General features: G+C 41.7%; 1 protein-coding gene across 4 annotated transcripts in view; it reads right to left on the bottom strand.

Moving 5' to 3' along the window:
- Positions 1–23,034, bottom strand: part of LRCH1 (leucine rich repeats and calponin homology domain containing 1) — a 199,694-nt gene that overhangs the window by 17,925 nt on the left and 158,735 nt on the right. For all 4 annotated transcript variants that reach the window (XM_041731341.1, XM_041731340.1, XM_041731342.1 and 1 more), the window contains 4 exons: positions 20,368–20,421; positions 19,390–19,462; positions 8,404–8,513; positions 4,627–4,764 (listed from right to left, as the gene is read on the bottom strand). In XM_041731341.1, the coding sequence (XP_041587275.1) occupies positions 4,627–4,764; positions 8,404–8,513; positions 19,390–19,462; positions 20,368–20,421 (375 nt within the window). The remainder of the gene's footprint in view (positions 1–4,626; positions 4,765–8,403; positions 8,514–19,389; positions 19,463–20,367; positions 20,422–23,034) is intronic.

Below are 23,034 nucleotides of genomic sequence, written 5' to 3'. Positions count from 1 at the left end.
GAATAATTAAAAGAGAAATAGTTTTAGTAACAGGTTAAATTTTAAACTTTTGAGATGTCACAAGCAATACGCGTTCATTAGAGGAAAAAAAAATATACAAGCAAATAGAAGACCGTAAATATCATCCAGATATACCCACCAAGGGAATAGGAACTATTAACATTTTGGATTATATTTTTCCAGACACTGTAGATGTGTGTATGTGTATGTGTGTGTAAAGATGACGCAAATGGGGCACCTGGCTGGCTCAGTTGGTACCGCATGCAACTCTTGATCTTGGGGCTGTGGGTTTAAGCCCTACCCTGGGTGTAGATATTACTTAGAATTATATCTTTAAAAAATGTACATACGCACATTTATACAACATATGTACAAACATGGATGTTTATATAAGCAGAATTTCTGCATGTGTGCTTACGTGTATATATGTATGTGCATACATGCAAACTTCTGCGTATTTGTGTAAACACACACACACTTAGTTTTTATGGGATCATACTCTTGTGTAATCTGCTCCAGTTCATCTACAAATATGCCATAAGCATCAATCGTTCCCATCAGCAGATAGATTTCTGTATGAAGGGTTAAATTCAGCAGGTCAATTAATCTCCTTCCCACCAGAGCAACGAGTTTAACAAGAAAAGAGGCAACACAGGGGTAAACAGCATAAAGATGCTGGGATGCCCAGGACCCAATCAACTGTGGTTACAGATCACCTCTAAGGTGTGGCATAGAAAAGGGTACATCTGATTCATACATTTTAATTTTTACGTGGCAGGTTTAAAACTGTACTGTTAAATTTTAATATTTCCCTCTTAATTCCCTTAAAAAGGGGGTACCACGGGGAGAGCTGTTCATCATTCTGAGATGCTAGTATTTGTCTCTCCAGTTCTCCGGGCCCGTTATCTCCCTTCATATACTCATTATTTAGGTGGGGGAGTCTGTTCTGAAACTCCAAAGATGCCCCAAGCCATTCGCAATCGTTAGGTCAACCCAGTAGAGTCGGTGAGATGTTGTTTCAAACTACACAGAGAGAATTTCCCACTTCTGGAAGTGAGGGAGGGCCCACTCTACAACTGTTGCCTGGGTTTAGGTCAGAAAAGCACTTACTACCCACACAACAGTTAGTTTCTTGAATGAAAAATCGAAGGCTTGATGCTGACAATAATGTGGGTAGGGAAGGCATCCACTGCATTGCTGGTGTGGCTACGATGGTGCACGCCGAGCATTGGCTCTGGGTCACATACCCCACTTGGGGCTAAGTGCGCACCTGTGGAAGCCAAACACACAACCCTCATGGTCGCTTAGCTCTCTGGTCTAGTTGGAAATATTAGTAAGTAAGTAAGTAAGTAAGTAAGTAAGTAAGGAGATGACAGGGACACCTGGGTGGCTCAGCGGCTGAGCGTCTACCTTGGGCTCAGGTCGTGACCCCGGGGTCCTGGGATCGAGTCCCGATCAGGCTCCCCGCATGGAGCCTGCTTCTCCCTCTGCCTGTGTCTGCTTCTCTGTGTGTGTGTGTCTCTCATGAATAAATAAATAAAATCTTTAAAAAATAAATCCAAAATTCTGATATTCAAAATCCACTATTCTTCATTTATAGGAAAAAAAAATAAAATAAAGAAGATGAGAGTATAGTAGGTAGAGGTCTTCATTGGGAGATGTCCCGAGGGAGCAAAAAACCAAGGAAAAGAATCAAACTCGGTTCTAAGGGGTCAAGGATGGCGTGGCTCCTGTAGACACTGAAGTAGAGGAGAAATGGGAGCCGGCGAGGCTGCGAGGTGAGGAGAGCTGCAGAGAGGGAGGGCGCAGCCTTCCTGGGAGAGCACGGCCCGTGAGACACTGCAGTGGCCATGACGGGGTACACTAGGCCCAAAAGCACAGGTTCCAGAGCTGTCGCACGGCTGGGCTGCTCCAAGGGCACTTGCAGGTGCCCACGAAGAATGTCTGGTAAGTGGACATTTGGAAACAGCCCATATTTCTAGAGGAAAACTACGACCCGATAACCTGAGCTAAGATATATTAACAGTCATTAAAATGGACACTTACTGGAGAACGTTAATGGCACGAGGAAATCTTTAGGCTTTAATAAATTTTAAAAACTACCAAATGGCATACAGGAGGAGCTCATTAACTCACAAACAACTTAAATGCAGAAAGGATGCTAGTGGTTAGTAAAGAAGCCAAAACGTTAACAGTGGTGGTCTTTGGCTTATGGAATTAAGTTTTCTCTTTTTTTTTTAAATTTCTGCATTTCTCTATTTTCTCTAGTTGGACATTACTTCCTATTGTTTTTTCATTAAAAAAAATCTATTTTAAAAAAGAAAATAGGGGGCCGCCTGGGTGGCTCAGTGGTTTAGTGCTGCCTGCAGCCCAGGGCGTGATCCTGGAGACCCGGGATCGAGTCTTACGTCGGGCTCCCTGCATGGAGCCTGCTTCTCCCTCTGCCTGTGTCTCTGCCTCTATCTCTCTCTCCTCTCTGTGTTTCTCATGAATAAATAAATAAAATCTTAAAAAAAAAAAAAAAGAAAGAAAATAAGGGCACCTGAGTGGCTCAGGTGGTTAAACGTTTGCCTCAGGTCATGATCTCGGGGTCCCGGGGTGGAGCCCCACACTCAGCGGGGAGTCTCTCTCTCCCTCCCCCTGCTCATACTCTTTCTCTCAAATAAGTAAAATCTTAAAAAAAAATTTTTTTTTAAAAAGAATTGAAGTTGACAACCAAAAGATTTTGAAAAGAATGCTGCATTTCCCCTGGAGGCTTAATAAAATATAAAAATGCTCAGATACATGGTTCTTACTCACTATCAATAATATAACCGTGAATTCAAATCGGAAGCTGTGAGTAGTCATGGTTTCTCTCTTAGAATTTGGGAAAAAATGAAATGAGAATTGGGCGTATGGCTCAGACCCCTCTCTGGCAGCGTGGACCTCATCTGTAGAAAACCCTGGAAAGATTCATCCTGGATTACAGGACAGACCTGGCTGCCCAAACTCAATCAAGCTAGAGATTGATGTAAAAGAGAAGACAAACTGACCTTTCCCCCCTCCCATGATTTCTGAGCTAAAATGGTAAAGTTTTGCAAAGGAAAACTATGTTGCACGATATAGAGGAGACCGACAGCGAGAGGGGAACCCTCAACCAATGTCTCCCGCCACCAGGAGGAAAGAAATAATGTCACTGTGAGCCTTTCCTGCAGGTGACGGAAGGAGAAACACGCTCGTTACCTGATACTCTATGAGCACTGTGCCTCGGAATTAGGGGCTCTGAATTCTGAAAATCTGTTCTATAAACACTAACAAAGCTACTGGCTGGTATTCGTGCTCACAAGAACATATCCGTGAGAGAGAACAAATCGAGTTAAAGAGAGGTTAAATTCTCGCCCAGAGAATTCTTGCCCAGGTTAAATTCTTGCCCACCGTGGCTTATGGGTGGATCTGGAGTCTGAACCCAAACCATGCCTTCTTAGCCCTTAAACTCCTCCACTTTTCCTTTTTTTTTTTTAATTATTTTTTTTAATTGAAGTTCGATTTGCCAACATACAGTATGACACCCGGTGCTCATCCCATCAAGTGGCCCCCTCAGTGCCCGTCGCCCACCCTCCGCCTTTCCTAAGGATCAGCCAGTGTGGACAGGATTTCCTTTCTTCTCTACCTGCCTGAACCCCGACCTGGGCTCCAAAGACAAGCTTGTCCCAGATTCGCCCGCCCGCATCTGAAGGACGGTGAACGTGACTCTGTAGTTCTCTTGGGGATGGAAACGTGCTCTGTGACCTACAGGCAGAGGCTCCCAGGAGCCCGCCTCATCTCACCCACAGCGGAGACGAGGATTTTTAGTTTATTAGCAGGGTCTCACCCATCAACCTTTGTCACTGCTGCCCCGGTACCTCCAGTGTCCCCCTGAGCAAAGTGAGGCATCAAGGAATCCTTGAATTAATGCCTGGCTGGCCAACCTATGGCTTGACAGGTGATAGAAAATGTCCTTTATGGGGCCCCTGGGGGGCTCAGTCAGTTAAGCATCTGCCTTCGTCTCAGGCCAGGATCTCGGGATCCTGGGATCGAGTCCTGAACTGGGCTCCCTGCTCAGCGGGGAGTCTGCTTCTCCCTCTCCCTCTGCCCCTTCACTCTCCTTGTGCCCCCCCTCGAATAAATAAACAAAATCTCTTTTAAAAATAATGCCATTTTACATAGAATCTACATCTTTTCCGAGTCATCCTAAAATCCTCAGTGACTAATAAAGGAAGCAGATTCCATTTAGCAGAGAAGCCACCAACCAAAAAAGCTTTCTGGAAAAGATTTCTCATTGTTTAAATGACCCCTAGTGAGAAATGAATCTTTACGTCCTTATGGCCTTAAAGGTTAACGCCCTGACCAGTAGTAATTCCTTTAACGGATTTGCCTTACTTCAGAAAGAAATTATTTTTTGATCATTTACAAATTTATATGTATATATAGGTAATTTATAAGTAAATATAAATGGTCAAAATGTTGCTTCATTCAAAGCTTTTTCTTTCCCTCTCTCCTGGTTGTGGAGGTCCTGGGCGACCCTGTTGGCATCTTTAACAAGCAACACTATCCCCAAAGGATTGGCCTTACGTGAAAGTTCATTTCCCCTTGTCTGGAGTTACTTACAACTGCTGGGGAGGGGACGTGGATGCTTGCGACGGATCGCGGGCGGATGTGATTGACCAGGTGGCAGAGGACCACGCCATCCATGAGGGCGGCCCCCAGGTCTTCGTGTAGGCTGACCTTGAGTCTCATCTCGATGCTCTGCGGGAGGAATCGGAAGGAAGCCAGTCGTTCTCAGGCAACTGAGAGTCAAATACGAGCACAGGTATTTACCAACTTCATTACAAGGAAGAAGAATGGGAACATCGGGCAAACACTGACATTTAACTTTTTCTTTGTTTTAGAAGGCATTATGGTAAAAATTCTGTTATAGGAAAGTTCAGCTGGGTCTAAAATGTTTAGTAAAGTGAGTGAAAGCAGTACTGGGATTACTTCTTGAGTTCAATGTTGCCTCAGCCTATGAAATATAAAACCGGAATGAGGTGACCCAGAGAAAGCAGGTCTACCATCGGTTCTGAAAGGGCTGCCAAAGGGCAGAGGAGGGATTAAGGGATGTTTCTCTCTTAGATTATGTTTTAGCCGAGAAATCTATTTTTCTTTCTTTAAAAAAAAATTTGAACTTTCTATGTTGAGATAATTATAAATTCATACTCAGTGACAAGAAATAATACAGAGATCCTGTGTTCCCTTGACCCAAGGGTCACCTTGGGCCACCCTGACCTGTCCCTTTCCCTCAAAGCCCCCAGAACATGAATATTGACCATCTGCTATATTCCTACAGGTCCCTGAGACTCTGTTCGCTTATTTTCCAATAAGTTACTAGGTAACTTCTATTGGTTTCTGTCCAGTTCACTGTCATCTCCACTCTGTTGTTGAGCCCCTCCACCGGGCTTTTTGTTTGTTTTTCAGCCCTTTACTTCCTGGGTTCTTATTTCTTTTATTTCTTCACTAAGATTCTCTATTTGCTATGGTGCTCTGCTGTTCTCTTTGTTTCAACCATGTTTGTAATTGCTCGTTGAAGCATGGTTATCATGCATGCTTTAAAATCTTTGTCAGGTAATCCTAACATCTCTGCTACATTGTGGCTGTCATCTGTTGACTGTCTCTCTCTCTCTCTCTTTTTTTTAAAGATATTATTTATTCATGAGAGACACAGAGAAAGAGGCAGACACATAGGCAGAGGGAGATGCAGGCTTCTTGCGGGGAGCCCTATGAGGGACTCGATCCCAGGACCCCGGGGTCACGACCTGAGCTGAAGGCAGAGACTCCATCACCGAGCCACCCAGCCGTTCCTGTTGACTGTCTCTTTGCACTCAATTTGAGATCATCTGGTTCTTGGTAGGATGAGTGATTTTCTGTTGAAACCTGGACATTTGCCTAATTACGTTACTAGACTCTGGATCCCACTGAAACTTTGTCTTAACTGGCCTTTTTGGACAGTTCTCTGGCAGGGAAAGCGGGGTTATTACTACCTTGTTACTGCTGGGTGAGTGCAGAAGTCTATGCTTCCCATTTGGTCTCATTTGACTTGGTGGAGGGAGGTTCTTATTGCTGGATATGGGTAGAAATCCAGGCTCCCAAGTGGTCTCCCACTGATGCCATGGGAGGAGAAGGGCTTGTTCCCAGCTAGCTGGGATGAAACTCCTGGCTCGTGTCTTGGTCTTCTCTGACACCATCCAGCAGGGGTAGAAGTCTAGCCTGCTTCATCTTTGCCAGCATGGATAAGGGTGGAGCCACAGTATTTTTGGATGCTTAGCTGGAGTAGAGCATCTATTGTCCAAAAGGTTTTTGTTTGTTTGTTTGTTTGTTTGTTTGTTTTTTGGTCTTGCTAAGTTGTTCCTTTCCTGGTACTTTGACTAAAATAAGCAATCTTTTGGGCAATTTTTTCTCGGTTTCCAACTACTTCTGCTCCAAGTCTGAGATATATGAGCTAAAAAAGAAAGCCCATAGAATTCACCACTGTGTTATTTCTAGTCCTGAGGGGCCCCAGCCAGTCTGCTGTCTTCTCTCTACCTTTCAGAATGTTCTTATGTTTATTTTATATATAATGTACAGGGGTTTTAGCTGTGCTTAGGGAAACAGAGGAAAGTAGGTTTGGTCCATCTTCTCAGAAATAGAAGTAGAGAGATTAACTCTCTAAACTGCAAATATGAATCTCTATTTTATAACAGTGGCTCCTGTTAAATGGAAAACAGCCTAGGAAAGAATGACTTAATTTGGCGATTTGGAATAAATGAAGCACCAGAAAACCGGTGCCTAAAATAGCATCACGCAGTTCCTTTTCAGAACCGTCCTGTGTGAACACACCTACTTTTTTCCCTCCACGCTCTTGCAGTCCCTTAGTTTACATCATAAATGAAAACATAAACAACCAATACAACCCACCCCTTTAAAGATGAAATTGTGTCACTCTTTGTGAGGCTCGGCTCCTGATCTTATTTTCACCTATCTCCGAAAGTCCACCTCCCAAATTTATGGCACATTCATACTCTAGGCGAATGACAGGGGTCTGATTTTTTCCACGTGACTGTTGAGTCAACCACAGTGACTTAAAGCGGTGGTAAGAGTGTCTGTGTTTTTAATTCTTTCCTCCTGACTACCTGCTAAACCATATATAAAGTACCTGCAGCAACAAAGATGTGTACCTACTTTAATTTTATTTACGGGATTCATTTCTCATTTACAGAACTCATTGCCAGCTGAAATCATATGTTTCTTTGTCTCCTTCTCGTTCACTGTCTCTTCTCATGGACTATAGGCCTCATGGGAGCAGGGACCTTTATGTCCCCTCCTATATTCACCTCTTAGAATCCTGCCGGGCACAGGTAGCAGTCAGTAACCACTGCTAGGGAAGGGAGATGTATCTTAAATCCATCCCTTCTAGGCTTTTGGACACTCTTCTGGCCCACGACTATGGTACTTCTTTCTGAACATTATGGAGCAATTCATGATGTGTTGACTTTAATACCAGTGTGTTCTCTGGCAACTGACCCATGCACTGCTATTTGATCTTTCACAGACTCATATATGAGCTCTCCAACTAGATACAAAGGCCACGAGGATGGACAAATACCTACATAGAGCACCCACCAGATAGAGCGCCCACCAGAAGCTAGGTGGGAACAGAAATACAAGGAATAAGAAAGCCATGTTCCCTGCCATCACCAACCTCAGAATCTCCAATGGCACCCAGCACCAGATTTCACCCTTGGACAGGAACTCAAATGGTTTGCCTCTAAAATGACTGATTACAAAGTTCTGACCAGCTGGGATACAAAGTAGGGTAGCGATAACCATGTTTAAATTAATGGAATATTATCGCTAAGTAAATGAGCGACAGCGTATTTTAAAGCATACCTGAATTGAAACAACCCCAGGTTTTATCCATATGTAATAAGTATTTCTACTTACATTATCTCATATATTCCTCACAAAGCCCCCAGGAAGATGGGAAGTATTTTTCTGACACATGAAAAAACCTGAAACTCAGGGCTGTTACGTGACTTGCCCAGTATCGGTCAGTTGGTGACCTGGCTAGATGTGAGATGAGGCCTTTTTGCACTGCTTCAAAGGCTATTTTTCAGGGGTGCCTGAGTGGCTCAGTTGGGTAAGCGTCTGCCTTCGGCTCAGGTCATGATCCCAGGGTCCTGGGATCGAGTCTCGCATCGGGCTCCCTGCTCAGTGGGGAGTCTGCTTCTCCCTCTGCTCCTCCGCTCAAGCTCTCTCTCTCTCAGAAGGATAAATAAAAATTCTTTTTTGTTAAAGTCTGTTTTTCAAATATACAGAATGCTGCCTCAATTTGAAAAACGAGTGTTCAGTTATGAGCGGTTTCCTGGGTACCTCACGGAGTTGATCCAGCAATTCCTTCTCCTCTCTCATCTGTTCCATTTTCCTCCGAATTGTAAACTGTGGGTCTATAGATTCCAAATTTCTCTGAGGTCTTAGAAACACTGTAATAAAAAGGAAAAAAAAAAAGAGCGCCTTTATTGAATGCCTACCCCAGGATGCCCCACAGGACTACTCCTGTGTAAAAGTCAAACACATAGTTTACTCCCAGATAATGCACTTGCCACTCACCGGAAACAAATTCTGACTTCACATTGGAAATCTTGATCTGAATACTCTAAGGACTATATTTTAAGTTGTACTGAGTTATGCAGACCAACAGAAGTGGTATCTTGGGGGGATAATAAACTGAATGCAGGGAAGGGTTTGGGTCATCCCGGGGACCATGCCGGGCCACATCTCTAACAGATGTCCTCCCCTCTTCGCTCTCGTCCCCGCTGCTTTCATTCTAGGTGTATATTTACACTTGGGGTTTCTCAATTGTTTCATAAATTTGGATAGTTTTGTTCAAATAAGAGGACTCTGAAATTGCTCTGCATGTTAAAAATGAGGACGGGTTAACATTTCTGTTGGCCAAAACTTTTTATGAGCCTGAGTTAAGAACGAAGTGATGATACACAGGATTACGTATTTTAAGCGTGGAGTGGAGAAACTCTGCTTCTATCATGTCATGGACACTGGATCCAGAAAGCTGGTTCTTTAGAGATGACCAGAGACTCCTTTTAGAAATGCTGGCAAGATCAGAGGCAGCTTAAGAGGCCATCCTTGGCTTCACGTGTTTAAAATGACAACCATCAAGAACAGCAACTAACAGGGGAGCTCCCTCTGGAGGGAGGCAAGCCTCGGGCTCCAGAGAAAATGAATACTCTACATCTCCGAAGGATAACATCTTCTAAAGGCTAATCGAGAAGGTACACAATAGTCTACATGTAGCACAGTGATCCTAGCAAGGATTTTAATCACTCTTTATTATGATGCAAAGCCCAGGGCAGATTTAAACTTGAAATTTTTTTCCTCCTTGAGATTTCGATTCCATTAAAACTGTCAACCTCCCATGCACCCAAGCAGGAGCCAAGTGCAGGTAAGAGCCGTATCTGCTTCCCCAGCCCAGAGACTTTCAGACTGCATGTGTGTTTAGGGGGCGAGGTGGGGCAGGGGAGCCCTCCAGGACCCTCTGGGCAGAGCAGTTTCATTTTAAAAACCACTACCACAGAGAAGGCTGCACTTGTGCTGCAATTCCAGCAATTCCAATCACCATAATTAAAATAATGTCAACAAGAGGGTCCTGCCACCGTTCAGATTTCCTACAGGCCCTTCAAAAGCTATTTCAATTACTAACTTTTAAAAGATAAATATAGTTTATAAATAGAAGAGAAAAACTTGAGTCCACTCCCTATAGCCCTATAATCAATTACCCCCTGCTCACCCAACTATGTCATTTTAACCTCAGTGTGCACCTTTGGACCAAACCACCTTAATCAATGACTTGTATCAGGACACTTGGGTGGCACAGTTAAGTGTCCTACTCTTGGTTTCAGGTCAGGTCTTTTTTTTTTTTTTTTCCGGGTCAGGTGAGGGTCTTGAGATTGAGCCCTGCAACAGACTGTGCTCAGGGGGGAGTCTGCTTCATATTTTCTCACTCTCTCCCTCTCCCTCTGCCTCTCCCACTCATGCATGTACTCTCTTTCTCTTTCTCTCTCTCTCAAAAACAAACAAATAAAATGACTTGCACTATACTCCTCACATCTCAGTATTTTCTAAGTCCGTTGTAAGATCTTTGAATCAGCATTCTGATACTCCATGGAAGATTAGAAAGCTGTCTTAATAAACCCTTGATTTACAGCAGATGGAGAAAGAGGGTGGTCTACTAGACACAACACCTTCTGGAACCTCAGGGAGGACTCAGCCTGGGGCCTGGGCCTCTGCTTCAAGCCATCCAGGGAAGTCATTGGCAAAAAGAGCTAAAGACACACGTCACCAAAGGGGTTGTGACCAAGACCCACAGCAGCCAAACCCACAGGAAGTGAGGCTGATTATTTAGAAAAATCAAAGCAAGTCCAGTAGAGGAAGTAGGGTAGTGTAACCCAGCAGGGGGAGATGGGCAATTTGCAGAGAAAAGGGAAATGAGAAGGTTAACCAACCAGGTAGGAAGCATGGAAGAAACTGGAGATTCACTAAGCTTGCCTTTTCATCCTATCGAGACCAACAAAAAAAATCTACCCATTTAACATAACATCCAGAAGAGCTCTATATTGGAATGTGAATTTTAGAGATAATCCATACCCCCAAAGAAAACCAAACTTACCAAAAAAGTCAAGGGATGTGAGCACAGTGGAGTAATATATACACTAGCCAGCAAGGGGCGCCTCAACCTTGTTTAAACAAATTTAATGTTTCCTTTGGAGGTTTTAGTTCCCTCTGGCTTTTTTCTAGAGGGCAATCTTATCTAATACAGCATGCTTAATATTCTCAATATGTTTTTATTGGCAGATTTCTTTCTGAATATAAAACTATCAGGAAGTTAAATTAACCGTGAGCTTTTGTTTAACGCACACAATTCAAGTTTCTACGCCTTGATAGGGCCCTACGTGAGATAAGATAATACAATGGTGTCTGCGTTTTAATGTCCCGGCATCATTCATCATCTTAAATTCCCGTGCATCTTAAAAATACAATATGCATGCCTGGGTATTTGCTCTATGAATGTTAAGCAATTGCAAAGTGCTAAAACACATTTGAACTGTGTGTGTGTGTGTGTGTTTAATGAATACTTCAAATGTAGCTAAAATTATTGGAAGCCATGACTATAACACTACTAGTTTTCTAAATGGATTAATTAGTGTGGAATATATGAGAAATTAAAACATACTCTTTAGGCTAGTAATAAATCTAAGAGCACATAAGTGCTTGCCTATTTTGCTGGGTCTGTTATGATAGAATCATTTTAATGGGACCATTATGGTAGCTCTGATTCTATTACCTACAGGTGGGTTTTTCTTTTCTTTTCTTTTTTTTTTTTTAGTCTTTTCTTTCAAGTCATATTTAAATACTACATATAGTCACCAGCCTGAACCAAAGCTTCAGGAAATTGATCTACGGAAGAATTATTCCATTTTTTTCCTTCACTTCATATCACTAAATTTTAAGAACTTCCTTAATTCGAGGGGGAGAGCTGAGGCTACAAGACAATATTAAGAAAAGCTGCACTATTAGTATCTATTTTTCAAATCAAAGTCCACTCTATTTAAGTGTAAGTAAGAAGAAAAAAAAAAGAGGGATAAGAAAGCAGAGTGAGTGTGTGGAGGACTCTGTGTCTGTGCACGCACACACGCGTGTATATAGGCAGAGACAAAGATATAAGTGGTTTAAGATGCAGGAAAAACTGCATCTTTTAATTGCTTAACTGTTTAATTGCTATATATCTAATTAATAACATTCGAGGAATGGAAAAGATGATTTGCTCATATCTGTAATTTATTCAGCGGAAGAGACAAATCTCTAAGCAAAGCCCCTGCAAGGAATGATGAATATGTTTGTGCAGATCATCAAATTCATCTTTACAAGTACAGGTCAAATTCCACTGATTTTTCCATTATCCCTACCACTTGCTTCACTTTTCTCCTCATCCTCATCCCCGACCTGGGAACGATCGGTCTATCACCATACCGGATTCTGCATCTGTGTCTCTCCCGGCACTCATCACTTTCTCTCCTACAGTGTAGATCTGTTCCTCTCCATTACGACTCTGTAAGAGTTTATGTCTGTTTTCAATTTGTGTGTCTCCTCCTGCCCCACAAAACAGTTTGATGGATGAAAAAAACGAAACAAGTGTTTCAAAAATTCCCTCATTCAAAGATCGGTCTGTTGCAGAGATTATCCTACCCTGATAATCAGTCACCTGAATTTTTCCTGTCATGAAAAGTCTGCTAGAGCTTGGTTTCCAGGTCTGACTTCATCAGAGTCTGAAATAAAAGTTCTATAAAACCAGAGAGCTTGCTTGTCTTTTTCAGAGTTATATCCATAATTAATAATGAGCATCATGCTCAGCACAGAGTAGACAAGAGACACTTAAGAACGTGCACCAGAAACCATTTTTCTATTTAAGAATATCATCTTTTAAAAGATTTATTTGTTTATTTTAGAGACAGAGAGAGATAATCTCAAGTGGACTCCACACTGAGTGCAGAGCCCAACGCTGGGCTCAATCCCAAGACCCTGGGATCATGACCTGACCCAAAAATTAAGTCAACCACTCAACCAACTGAGCCACTAGGTGCCTCAAGAATATCTTTTTAATTAAACCAAGAAAGCCCACTGTTCTAAAAACTGCCTGAAATGCTTATTTAATTATTATGTGAAATGCACTCTTGGTATAGAATTTATCAGTCTATATAATTAACCCCTTTATTGCCTAAATTTAACACAATGGGAGATTTCTTCTCCATGGATGTATGAGGATTTGAAAAGTAGCTCTCAGTTTCTCCTTGGAAGTTAAGAACCTGGCCTGGGTGTCATGTTTAAGATAACACAAATTCAAGGGTAGAGAAATACAATGGCTTTGAAAAAAAAAAATACCAGGGCTTTAGATTTAGGCTAATGTGAATTAGAAATCTGATTAATGCATTCATTTATTCCCTTCTGGCACCCCAAAATGAATTAGAGACATTCTCTCTCTGCCCTCAAAATGCTCACATTTCCTCTTTATGATTTTGGGCAATTTTATTCTAACCTAGAGGCTTTCACCTACTTGAACATAAACATCAGTACAAAAGTAATCAATGTGTAGAGTCCATGTGACACCAAATAAATCAGCACCTCTGGGGGTGGAGCTGGCAGATAGAGCTTTAAAAACACTCAGATGATTCTAATATGGAGCTGGGGCTAGCATTGCTTGAAACACCTTTCATGGCCTATTTCCTCATTTTTTGTATTGGGGAAAAGAATACCGGAAGTGCAAGATGATGGTAAAAACCTAAAAAACAGTCTGTATGTTGACCCAAGAAGGATATGCCCATTCATTCATTCTCCAGTGATAATTCAAAGGCCAACTTTAAGTATAAAATTGCACCCACGAACTCAGTGCAAATGAAAAAGGGACAATGATTCAGAAGAAGATAGGAACAACAGCAACAAGAAGACAGGACCAGTTTTCACTTCAAAGTGAAGGGGAAAGGCAAGAAATAGGGCACAAGAGCAAAAGAAGGAGAAATAGTTTCTAAGTTAAGAACCAGTTGGGGTGTCTGGGTGGCTCAGTCGGTTAAGAGGCTGCCTTTGGCTAGGGTCATGATCCCGGGGTCCTGGGAGCGAGCCCCACATCGGGCTCCCTGCTGGACGGGCAGCCTGCCTTTCCCTCTCCAAGGCTTGTGCTCTCCCGCTCTCTCCCTCTCTCTCAAATAAATGAATAAAATCTTTTAAAAAAAGAAGAAAAAAAAGAACCAATTGGAGCGACGCCACCCCATCTAGTGCCAGGAGTGCACGCCCAGGCCTGCACACATCCCCCGATGCTCCCCATCCTCTCCATCCTCCCATCCATCTCGAGAGACAGAATGCTGGGGGCTGCGGGAATTCAAACTTCCAAGGACCTTCTAGCCAGTTTGTCATTTTTAAAATTTCTTTTGAAGAAAGAGTTTCAGAAAAAATGGGGAATTGAAAATGAGATGCGTTTGGAATGAAATACCGAAAAGAATTTAAATAAAAGGGGATTGTAATATAAGGCAAGACAGCAAACAAGGTCTAAAAATGCCAACTTTACCGAAAATAGTAACTCAAGAATATAAATGAAAAGACAGACTACATCGCGCGCTGGGGTGAGTTGGTAATAAGATGCTATTTCCTTACAAAGGTTGAGCCTGGGGCAGATTACGGATAACAGGAATGGGGGAAACAAAACTGATGTGCTAATCAGCTTTGAAACGCCCAGAATGGCCAGTGAACAGGATCTCCTACTTAAGAGGAACGAGTGAGAAGAACATAAAACCAGGCTGTATTTCTATTGCAAGATCCACTGGTATGCTTGTGAATACGCAGAGCGCGACTTCACTAATTTAAAAAACGCTTCGGAAAACACACTGAAATCACAAGGCCAAGGGGAGCACAAAGAGAACGAAGAAGCATGTGCAAAGGCAGATCTGGGAACCTGCACAAATATTCATAAAGAGCATTTCTGCATAGGAAACTAGCTGTTGTCCACGGTACATTCTAGATAAACTGCAAATAGGGATAAATGACAGTTTATCACCAATTACCTGATGTGACTGATGAGCCACGTGAGAGCTACCCGTGAATCCCTGGAGTTTGCACACGTGAAAAAATACCAAGTAAATACAGCGCAAGGTTATTTTGTCAGAGAGAGTTCTACAATTATTAATTCCTACCGGAAATTTAGGATGTTTAATGAAATGAAGGCAGGCTGGCTTATAGCTTACACCAGGAGGCCTCAATAGACAGCTGTGCGTGGAGTATGGAAATGGTGCAGGGTTAGGACCCTGGGTGGCCTCCTCTCCACTGCTATGTAGCAGTGTGACCTCACCTCTCCAGTTTTAGCCGGTGCATCCATATACATAGAAATTCTAGGGCTACATAACATGACTAGATCTTTCCCAGCTTAAAAAAAAAAAAAAAAAAAAAAAGTTCTTTGGTTTCAGATATCACTCCTAAGGAAATACCAAATCACACATAAATCTTTCATTTTAGGCTTGATTTCCTTTAAACAACAGCAGACCCATAAATAGCCAGGCTTTCTGAAAAACAAAAATGCCTCTCCCCCTCTTTTTTATTTTTGAGTAAAGGAATGGTTTATCGGGAAAGTTTCCACTGAGCCCTCCCAGAATTTAAAATAGGGATGGTATAAGGAGGGACCTTTGCCTCGTTACTGCTGAAGCCTACTTATTTGCAGTTAAAAAACTTAGAAATCTATGTAATAATAAAACTCCTTTGACAACTAACCTGCCAAAATATACATGTATCCTTCTTCACAAGGAATCTGGGAAGCTTTTTTGATTGAATTTTGACCAGAAATCACAGCAAATGTTTTAAATCTATTTTTTCTATATAACATACTTCGAATAAAAAATAACTGTGATCGGAAAATTTATTTTCCTATTGTGTTTGCTTTTTGGTTATACCTCATATCTCACTTCTGTTCCCTCTAAACCATGCTGTTTTATTTAACATTACTTTTGTCACTTTGTATCTTCGAGTAAAATGTTTAAAATCTTAACATTAGACTAAATGGGGATCCTGATCTATTTGGCATGTCGGTCTGGATAACTAAATTTTGTTTTCATCTTTTAGGCTACTTAAGATATTGAATGGCACAAAATTAAAAGATATCCTTAATAGTCCAACAAGCCGTCTTCATTTTTTTATCAGCACATCTGATTTTGAGGCCAATTCACTCTTCTTGAGTATTATATAGGTGAACTGACACTCAAAAAGGTAGAAGGCATCAAAAGTTAAAATGTGAAAATAGCCCCCCACAAAAAAAAGAAAAAAAGGAGAAGGCAAGTGATTTCTCATTTTTAGAAATTTCTCAATGTTAACATTATTTTCAGTGCACCACTCAGGGATAAGCCATGGTATTAATTATCTTAAAAATCTCATACGGTTAAGCAGAGATAATAAAAGATCAAACTCTAAAGTCGCTTTGTTCAGATGCAGGAGCAAGCAGAGACACTCCAAATGTGCAACCCCCCAATTTTTGTACACAAGCAAACAAACCAAAAAAAAACAAAAACAAAAACAAAACAAAACAAAAAACCCAAGCAGAAAAGGCAGAGAAAGAAATTATCATTAAGTCCTCCCGAACTTCAGAATTTTCAAGTTAATTACGTGTAGTTTGACAAACTGCTAGAGAACAAGCCACATGCACTCTTCTGGACTCTACGTTCCCGGCTTTACGCTGTTTCTCATAGCAGGCATGCAGGTGAATATACTCTATCTTCAGCTGCACAGAGATGAACGTTCAGTATATTCACTGGCTTAGTAATGAGCACATCGAAGAATAGGTACAAGGCCACCTACCATTGTCACTGTCTCCTTCAGATGGAACGCTGTAGCTAGAGCTGTCCCATGTTTGTGCCTGTGTAAGTTTGTTGAAGGAGATAGGAGGAAGAGTGAGGGCTGGGTCTGCAGGAGAGCAAGAGAGCCGGTCCGCGTACGGTTGGACAAGGACCAGGAAAAACCAAAGGGGCAGCGGCATTTCACAAATGGCATAAGGTTTGTATGGAAATGAAGCGAATTTCGTGTTATGGGATTTAAATTCAAATGTACAATATAGGAGAGGAATGAAAGATGGCGCATGAAATAAAAAGAATGATAAAAACTGAGTGTTAGTACTTATCAATCATATACTTTGCATGCAGTTAATATCGTTAATCTTAACAGTTCTGCAAGCCCAGACTCAGAGTACCATAATGAACCATGTCGGCAGAAAGGAAGAGTACCCACAGGTAACACAGATACAAAGCAGAAGACCTACCAGACACCTTTTTAAAAAAACCTCCCAAATAACTAACAGTCGTAGCAAATACGATTCACACAAAGAAGTTGGTTACGTAGACAAAGCTTAATATGCGTAAATATATCTAATATTTAGAAATGAGACTGTTACAGAATCCGTGTTTACCACTTGTCAGGTTTTTTGTTACTGTTTTTTTTTTTTTTTTCCCGAGGCAATGTAAAATTTCTCTAATTTCTCTTTAAAGGCCACTGGAGTGCTTTATTGATAGCTGTGGTTGGCCGACTCCTTGCTCAACCCTTGACACACACACCTCTCAATACTGTCTTTCTACTAACTGATCAGTAGAAAAACAGTTTTTGACACCAGCAGAGTCTCTTTAACAACACACCTAAGTTCACCATTAGATGTCAATCAGTTTCAAGTGCTTCTGAGTTAGGAATGAATATTTGAGTATATGCAATTGTCTCTCTTTGGAGGAAACACGGAAGAGAAAGAAGTTTCTTGTGAAGAAAACTATCAGCCCACTTCAGAATCTAAGTTCTTATTCCAATTTGCTGACTTGAGCAGTCTATTTTTATTTATAACACAGAAATCACAGAAATCCTTATACTTAACTTTGAAGGAAAAATTAATTGGCTTTTAAAAGTCCCAAAGCTACCAAACCAAACAGAATTTCTTTTTAAATCATATGATCTTCGGTGAAGATCACTATATATATTATTTTTTAGAAAATGTGAAAAATACATATTCTAATATATTTAAGTTACTAAATAAAATGCAAAAAATCCCCAATGTATAATGCAGTTCTATAAAGTTCCAACATGCCACTTGACGGTCCTGAAGATAAATCAGCATTATTCAACAGCAACCAAACTCCACAAAGCTTTCAACGACTGCCACGATTTCCACAGTGGTTAGTCAGCATTACAGAAAGGTTGGAAGCTTGGACAGGAAACCGTCTTTGGTTTCTGCTATTCGAAATAAACACGCCATTTCTTTTTCACCACTACAAAGAATCTGAAATGGCTGAACAGCACAATATTGATAAGCTGAGTTCGGACTCCATAAAAGGAAGGGGAAAAAAAAAATCACCGAGACAATTTTCTGACTAAATTGTAAAGATGCACATTCAAAAGAATATTGGTTTTTGGAGATCCATTCAACTATTGATTGTTTAATTTTCAAATGTTTTAGAATTACTTAAAACTAGCTGTAAGGGTTAGAAGCAAGGCTGCAGCCCAATCTGAGGTCCTCAACGCACAGAGAACTCTCCTGGCAGGACATCACTAAAGGCACGGAGGAGATGAGCCCACCCAACCATCTCCCCCCGCACACACCTGAGACCCCGGAGAAATGGAAGCCTAGGCCAGCTCTGACTGCATATTCTCAGTTCTTGAATGAGGAGGCCAGTCATTTGAGCCTTATTTCACGCACAATTTGGCTTTTCCCTGAAATACCTACTAACCTTTGTTACGCCCAAGCATTTTCTCAAATAGCTTTGCCTCATAGCCCATCCAAAATGTCAGGAAACCCTTATGCCTGGCTACATGTTACCCATCAGTCAACTTGCTTAAAAAACAGAAAAGTTTCCTTCATAAAGGAATCATCTTTGGTATTTAAAGGGTACCCTCTTACAAAAAGATATGCACGTATATATCTTCCACTGTTGCCAAAATGCTTTACTGGAAAACCCAAGGACATCCAAGTTCTTCACTAGCTTTTTGCTTAAACGTGTCTGAGTCCTTTCTCAGCACTTACTTAAGAGCGTCGTAGCAGTGAGCATATGCAAAGACCCAAAGATATTAAAACAAAAAGGGACCTCGAAGCAGGCAGATTCATGCCAGGACTTTAGTGCAGAAATCAGAAAAGCCAGATTTTTCTATGCACGGTCCTTCTTTTTAAAACCAAGAGGCTTTTTTGCACATTGCTAGAATTTCTATCTGTGAATACGCTAACAATAAATTGAAAGAAAGTAGGTAATGTAAGCAGAGAGGCTCAATTAAAGAAACGACCCCTGACCACTCATGTGAGCCTTGAAATGATCACCCTGATGTAGGAGGAAATACGTAACCCTACGAGGGTTAGAAAGCCAACAAGGGATGTTTTAGCGGAATCACCCTGTCAGAGGCTGCGCTTGAGCTCAGCAGCAGACCAGGAACCACTGGGGCAAAGGGCTAGCTATTTTTTTTTAATCTACCTTTGGTAAAAAAAAAAAAAAAAACAACACAACTCATTAGGATATTTCTTCCCCACTTACAAGCCCCATCACATTTTCTCTTTGCTCCAACTGAAAAGGAGGTACGACATCTAGTGCTGATAACGCAGACTTCACAGGTGATGCATTGAAAACAAGGCTCCAAGGTCTGGCCTCCCCAGGCTGTCCCGAGGCCCCGATGCCAGGACTCACGTTCACCAGGCTTCATTCACAAGGCTGCTCACGCTAACACATACACATCTAGGAGGCTACAGAGAAACCCCTGAGTGTGTACAAGTGTCAGGACGCTGAGGTTTTAAATTACCTGATCGAGGCTTCAGGCCAAATGGAGCTGTGCTGTTGCTGGTAGGAGAGACTGCAGGGGAGTTCACTCTAATCTGCAGGATCAGAAGGAAAGGATGCTTAAAAAAAAAAAACGCAAAAAACTGAAGCAGAACTACACGTTTCTGTATGTTCGAGGGTTATAATACCACCACTACCTTTTTGATTGGCTGCTGTGTGATGACTGAAGCATCTTCACATTGCAAACGGTGTAAGAGGCACCATCAGTAGAATGTTGTTTGGGGAGAGAGCCAGTCAACTTTTATTTGAGCAATAAAAAATATTCTACAGTTACGTGACCCTGGCAATCCTTTTCTGCTCCAGGATAGATGCGTGCGTTGTGTACACACGCACAAGCGCACACACACACATCCACCTCCCAGGGGGCACAGCTGATGAAGAACCTCATGACACAGTAACATGAGGAAACAGGTAACACTGGAACGCCAGGGTGGCTCAGCGGTTGAGCACCTGCCTTCAGCCCAGGGCGTGACCCCGGGGTCCTGGGATCGAGTCCCCACAGGGAGCCTGCTTCTCCCTCTGCCTGGGTCTCTGCCTCTCTCTCTGTGTGTGTCTCATGAATAAATAAATAAAATCTTAAAAAAAAAAAAAAAGAAAACAGGTAACACTGAACAGAGTCTCATCTACAGGGCAAGTGCACGCTGCATCACTGATGCAGAACAGGACATTCGAAACAGTGCCTATTTGAGCTATCGCTTTGTTTTCTGTAAAGATGTTGCCGTATTTGGTTTTCAAAATGTATCTCATAAAATTCATCTTTAATTATGGATAGGGCCAGATAAGACTATGACAGCTGAGGAGAGAGACCCCCCCCTCTAGAGAATCTGCAATACAATTAACTTACAAATCATGACAGTCTCAGATCATATATTTCTGTAAAAGAGATTTCAATTCAGCTTCGCAAACCACCTCAGCTCACGTTCGTCTTCGGGAAACTCACCTCATTTGGAGAATACTCGCTCCCGTTGCTCTGTAATGTTAGATCATTTTGCACCTTAAAGGAAAAAAAAATGCACAGTATGTTCCATTAGCCCATAAAATTACTGAGGCAAGAACGGTATCCTTCAAGACTTCCATCGTATCCCTGGCACATGGGCACACAGTGAATACGCACTGAATTAATTAACTAGTGTGGTAAGTGGCTAAGTAGGTCATACTTACACTTGCTGAAAACATGCAGCTGCCGTCACACACACAAAAATACATCTAAAAGTATGACACAAACTAAAAAAAGGGATTTCCTAGAGCAAAAAGTTCAGCCCAAAGCACCTGTAAACATCAACCCGCCTTGCTAGATTAGCAGGCCGCCTGTGGGCTCCCACTCCTCATTTGAGCTACGGCGTTAAGAGATGGTTCCAGACAGTATTTCCCAAATACACAGAATCTCATTGGGAGCCTTTCCTTTTTGTTAACGATTTTATTTATTTGGAAGAGACAGAGAGAGACAGAGAGAAGTGTATGCCAGCAGGGGGGAGTAGAAAGAGAGAGAGAATCTTGAGCAGACTCCGCACTGAGCGCAGAGCCCAAGAAGGGAGTGGGGTTGCCTTGACCTCACGACCCTGAGATCATGACCTGAGCTGAAACCAAGAGTTGTGGCTTAATCAAATGAGCCGCCCAGGCGCCCCTCATTGGGAGCTTTTAATAAATATATAGGCCCGGACTCCCAATTACCTGGGATAATCTTATGTTGTCGATTCAATACCAGTTTGCTTTGGCAACCAGTGGGGAAACTGTAGGTTATTTTACTCAGACCAGCCGTCTTTATATGGTAATCAAGAAACCCACTGGTCATGCCCTAATAAAAAGTCTGGCAATACCTAATATAAACATCTTTATTTATAGTACATCAAAGGTGTCTGTTCCTATTCCTACTCTGAGGAGTGCTACTTAAAAAATATTTCGAAAAGAAAAAATATTTCGAACTTTGACAAATCCAAAGGAAAAACGTATTTTTGGAATCAAATGTCATCAATTTTCCTACCCAGTTAGATGGCTTTGTTAGAGACACTAACAAGGACCTGTAGGTTTGATTCTCTCTATAAGCAACTCCTTCCTCTAATTTTTGTGGTTGTCCCCCAACACCTGCCCTAATTTGACATTATTTATGAAGGAGACTATAATTTGCAATTCTTCCTGAATAGATGCCAGTGCTACCCACACTCGATACAGACCCTAATCTCAAGTAATTTGAAGTCAGACAACATGATGCATAAACCACTTGGTAATATTGGCCTTCCCTATGGAACTGGGCACCACCCATTCCCAGCGTGTGCCTGGTTCACAGGTTGTGCTGATTCTGCTATGGCTACTTGCTGCCTTGCTCAGCACAGCCCTCTGGGGCCCATGCAAATCCAAACTGGCCCCCCAAAATTTCAGTTTACTTCCCTCTCCTTGAACTCCATCTCTACCCCAGAGCACCTAAAACACTCAGGATTACAGACCATCTCAAAATCTTTAAATTTTTTCAATACCTACGTCTTCTTCCCTCCACAATTTTTAAAACCCTCATAAATGAGGACGACTTCATATCCTTAATATGCCAATCCTTGACACCCAAAACAGGACAAAATCCAGCAGAAAGTTCTCAACAAACACTGGCTAATTGATTCAAGACTATGCTAAAGTCGTAGCTTTCCTCCTGAATGAGACAGAGGAGAGGATATAAAAATAACCGAATCACAAATGAGGACCATGTTTAAGTTCTGTAGAATAGTTAGCACTGGCCTGGCTAATCCACTACTTTCTCTTCCTCCTCCTTGTGACTTCTGGGGCCAGCTATCTGATACCTCCTTTTAAAAATCATCGAGATGTACCCGACCTGGACAGATGACTGCCCTAGAGAAGGAAGACGATGAGTAAGAATTTCTCATACCAAATATGAGTCCCCACTGAACCAAAAAGAAAAAAATAACCTATATTACTATAAAACATTATGAATCAGAGATGGAGTGGACGTATCTTTTGTCTAGAGGATTTATGTCTTACGGTTACTCCTGAAATCATGCATGAGGTGGGCATCTGTTTTATGAGAGTCAAAAGTGGGTCTGCTGCAGGACCCTAACATGGTCCTAAAGTCCCTCTTCACTGACTGCCTATAGGTTGCAATGGAAAAACAGAACAATAATTACACAGCAGACAAATCAAGTTACACAACGACTGGACAATCAAATTAACACCACCAATCAGGCCCATATAGACAGTGTGATACTCTGAAAAGGACACAGTATCACCTGTGCAGTGTCCTAATCAAGAACACAGAATCTCAATCTAATCATGAGGAAATACGAACCTTTGTCCCACAAAATGAGGGGCATACCATTAAAGAAGAGGAGAGCTATAGTCCTCAAAATTTCAAAGGCGTAAAAACCAAAGAAAGGTTACAGAAATGTTCTAGAATAAAGGAAACTATAGATACCTCATAACTAAATACAATACCTGCCACTAGACTGGATCCTCCTACATTGGAGGAGAAAAAGAATACTGTGAAAAATACCATTAGATCAGCTGAAAAATGGGAAAGATGGATGGCAGATTAGATGAAAATGTTTTATCAATATAAGTTTCTGAACTTGATAACTGAGATGTAGTTCTATAAAATAAAATCTCT

The sequence above is a fragment of the Vulpes lagopus genome, chromosome 16 (genome assembly GCF_018345385.1).
Source record: "Vulpes lagopus strain Blue_001 chromosome 16, ASM1834538v1, whole genome shotgun sequence".
NCBI classification, from domain to species: Eukaryota; Metazoa; Chordata; class Mammalia; order Carnivora; family Canidae; genus Vulpes; species Vulpes lagopus.
The sequence above is the reverse complement of the archived record's forward strand: the minus strand, read 5'-3'. Positions and strand labels throughout refer to the sequence as shown.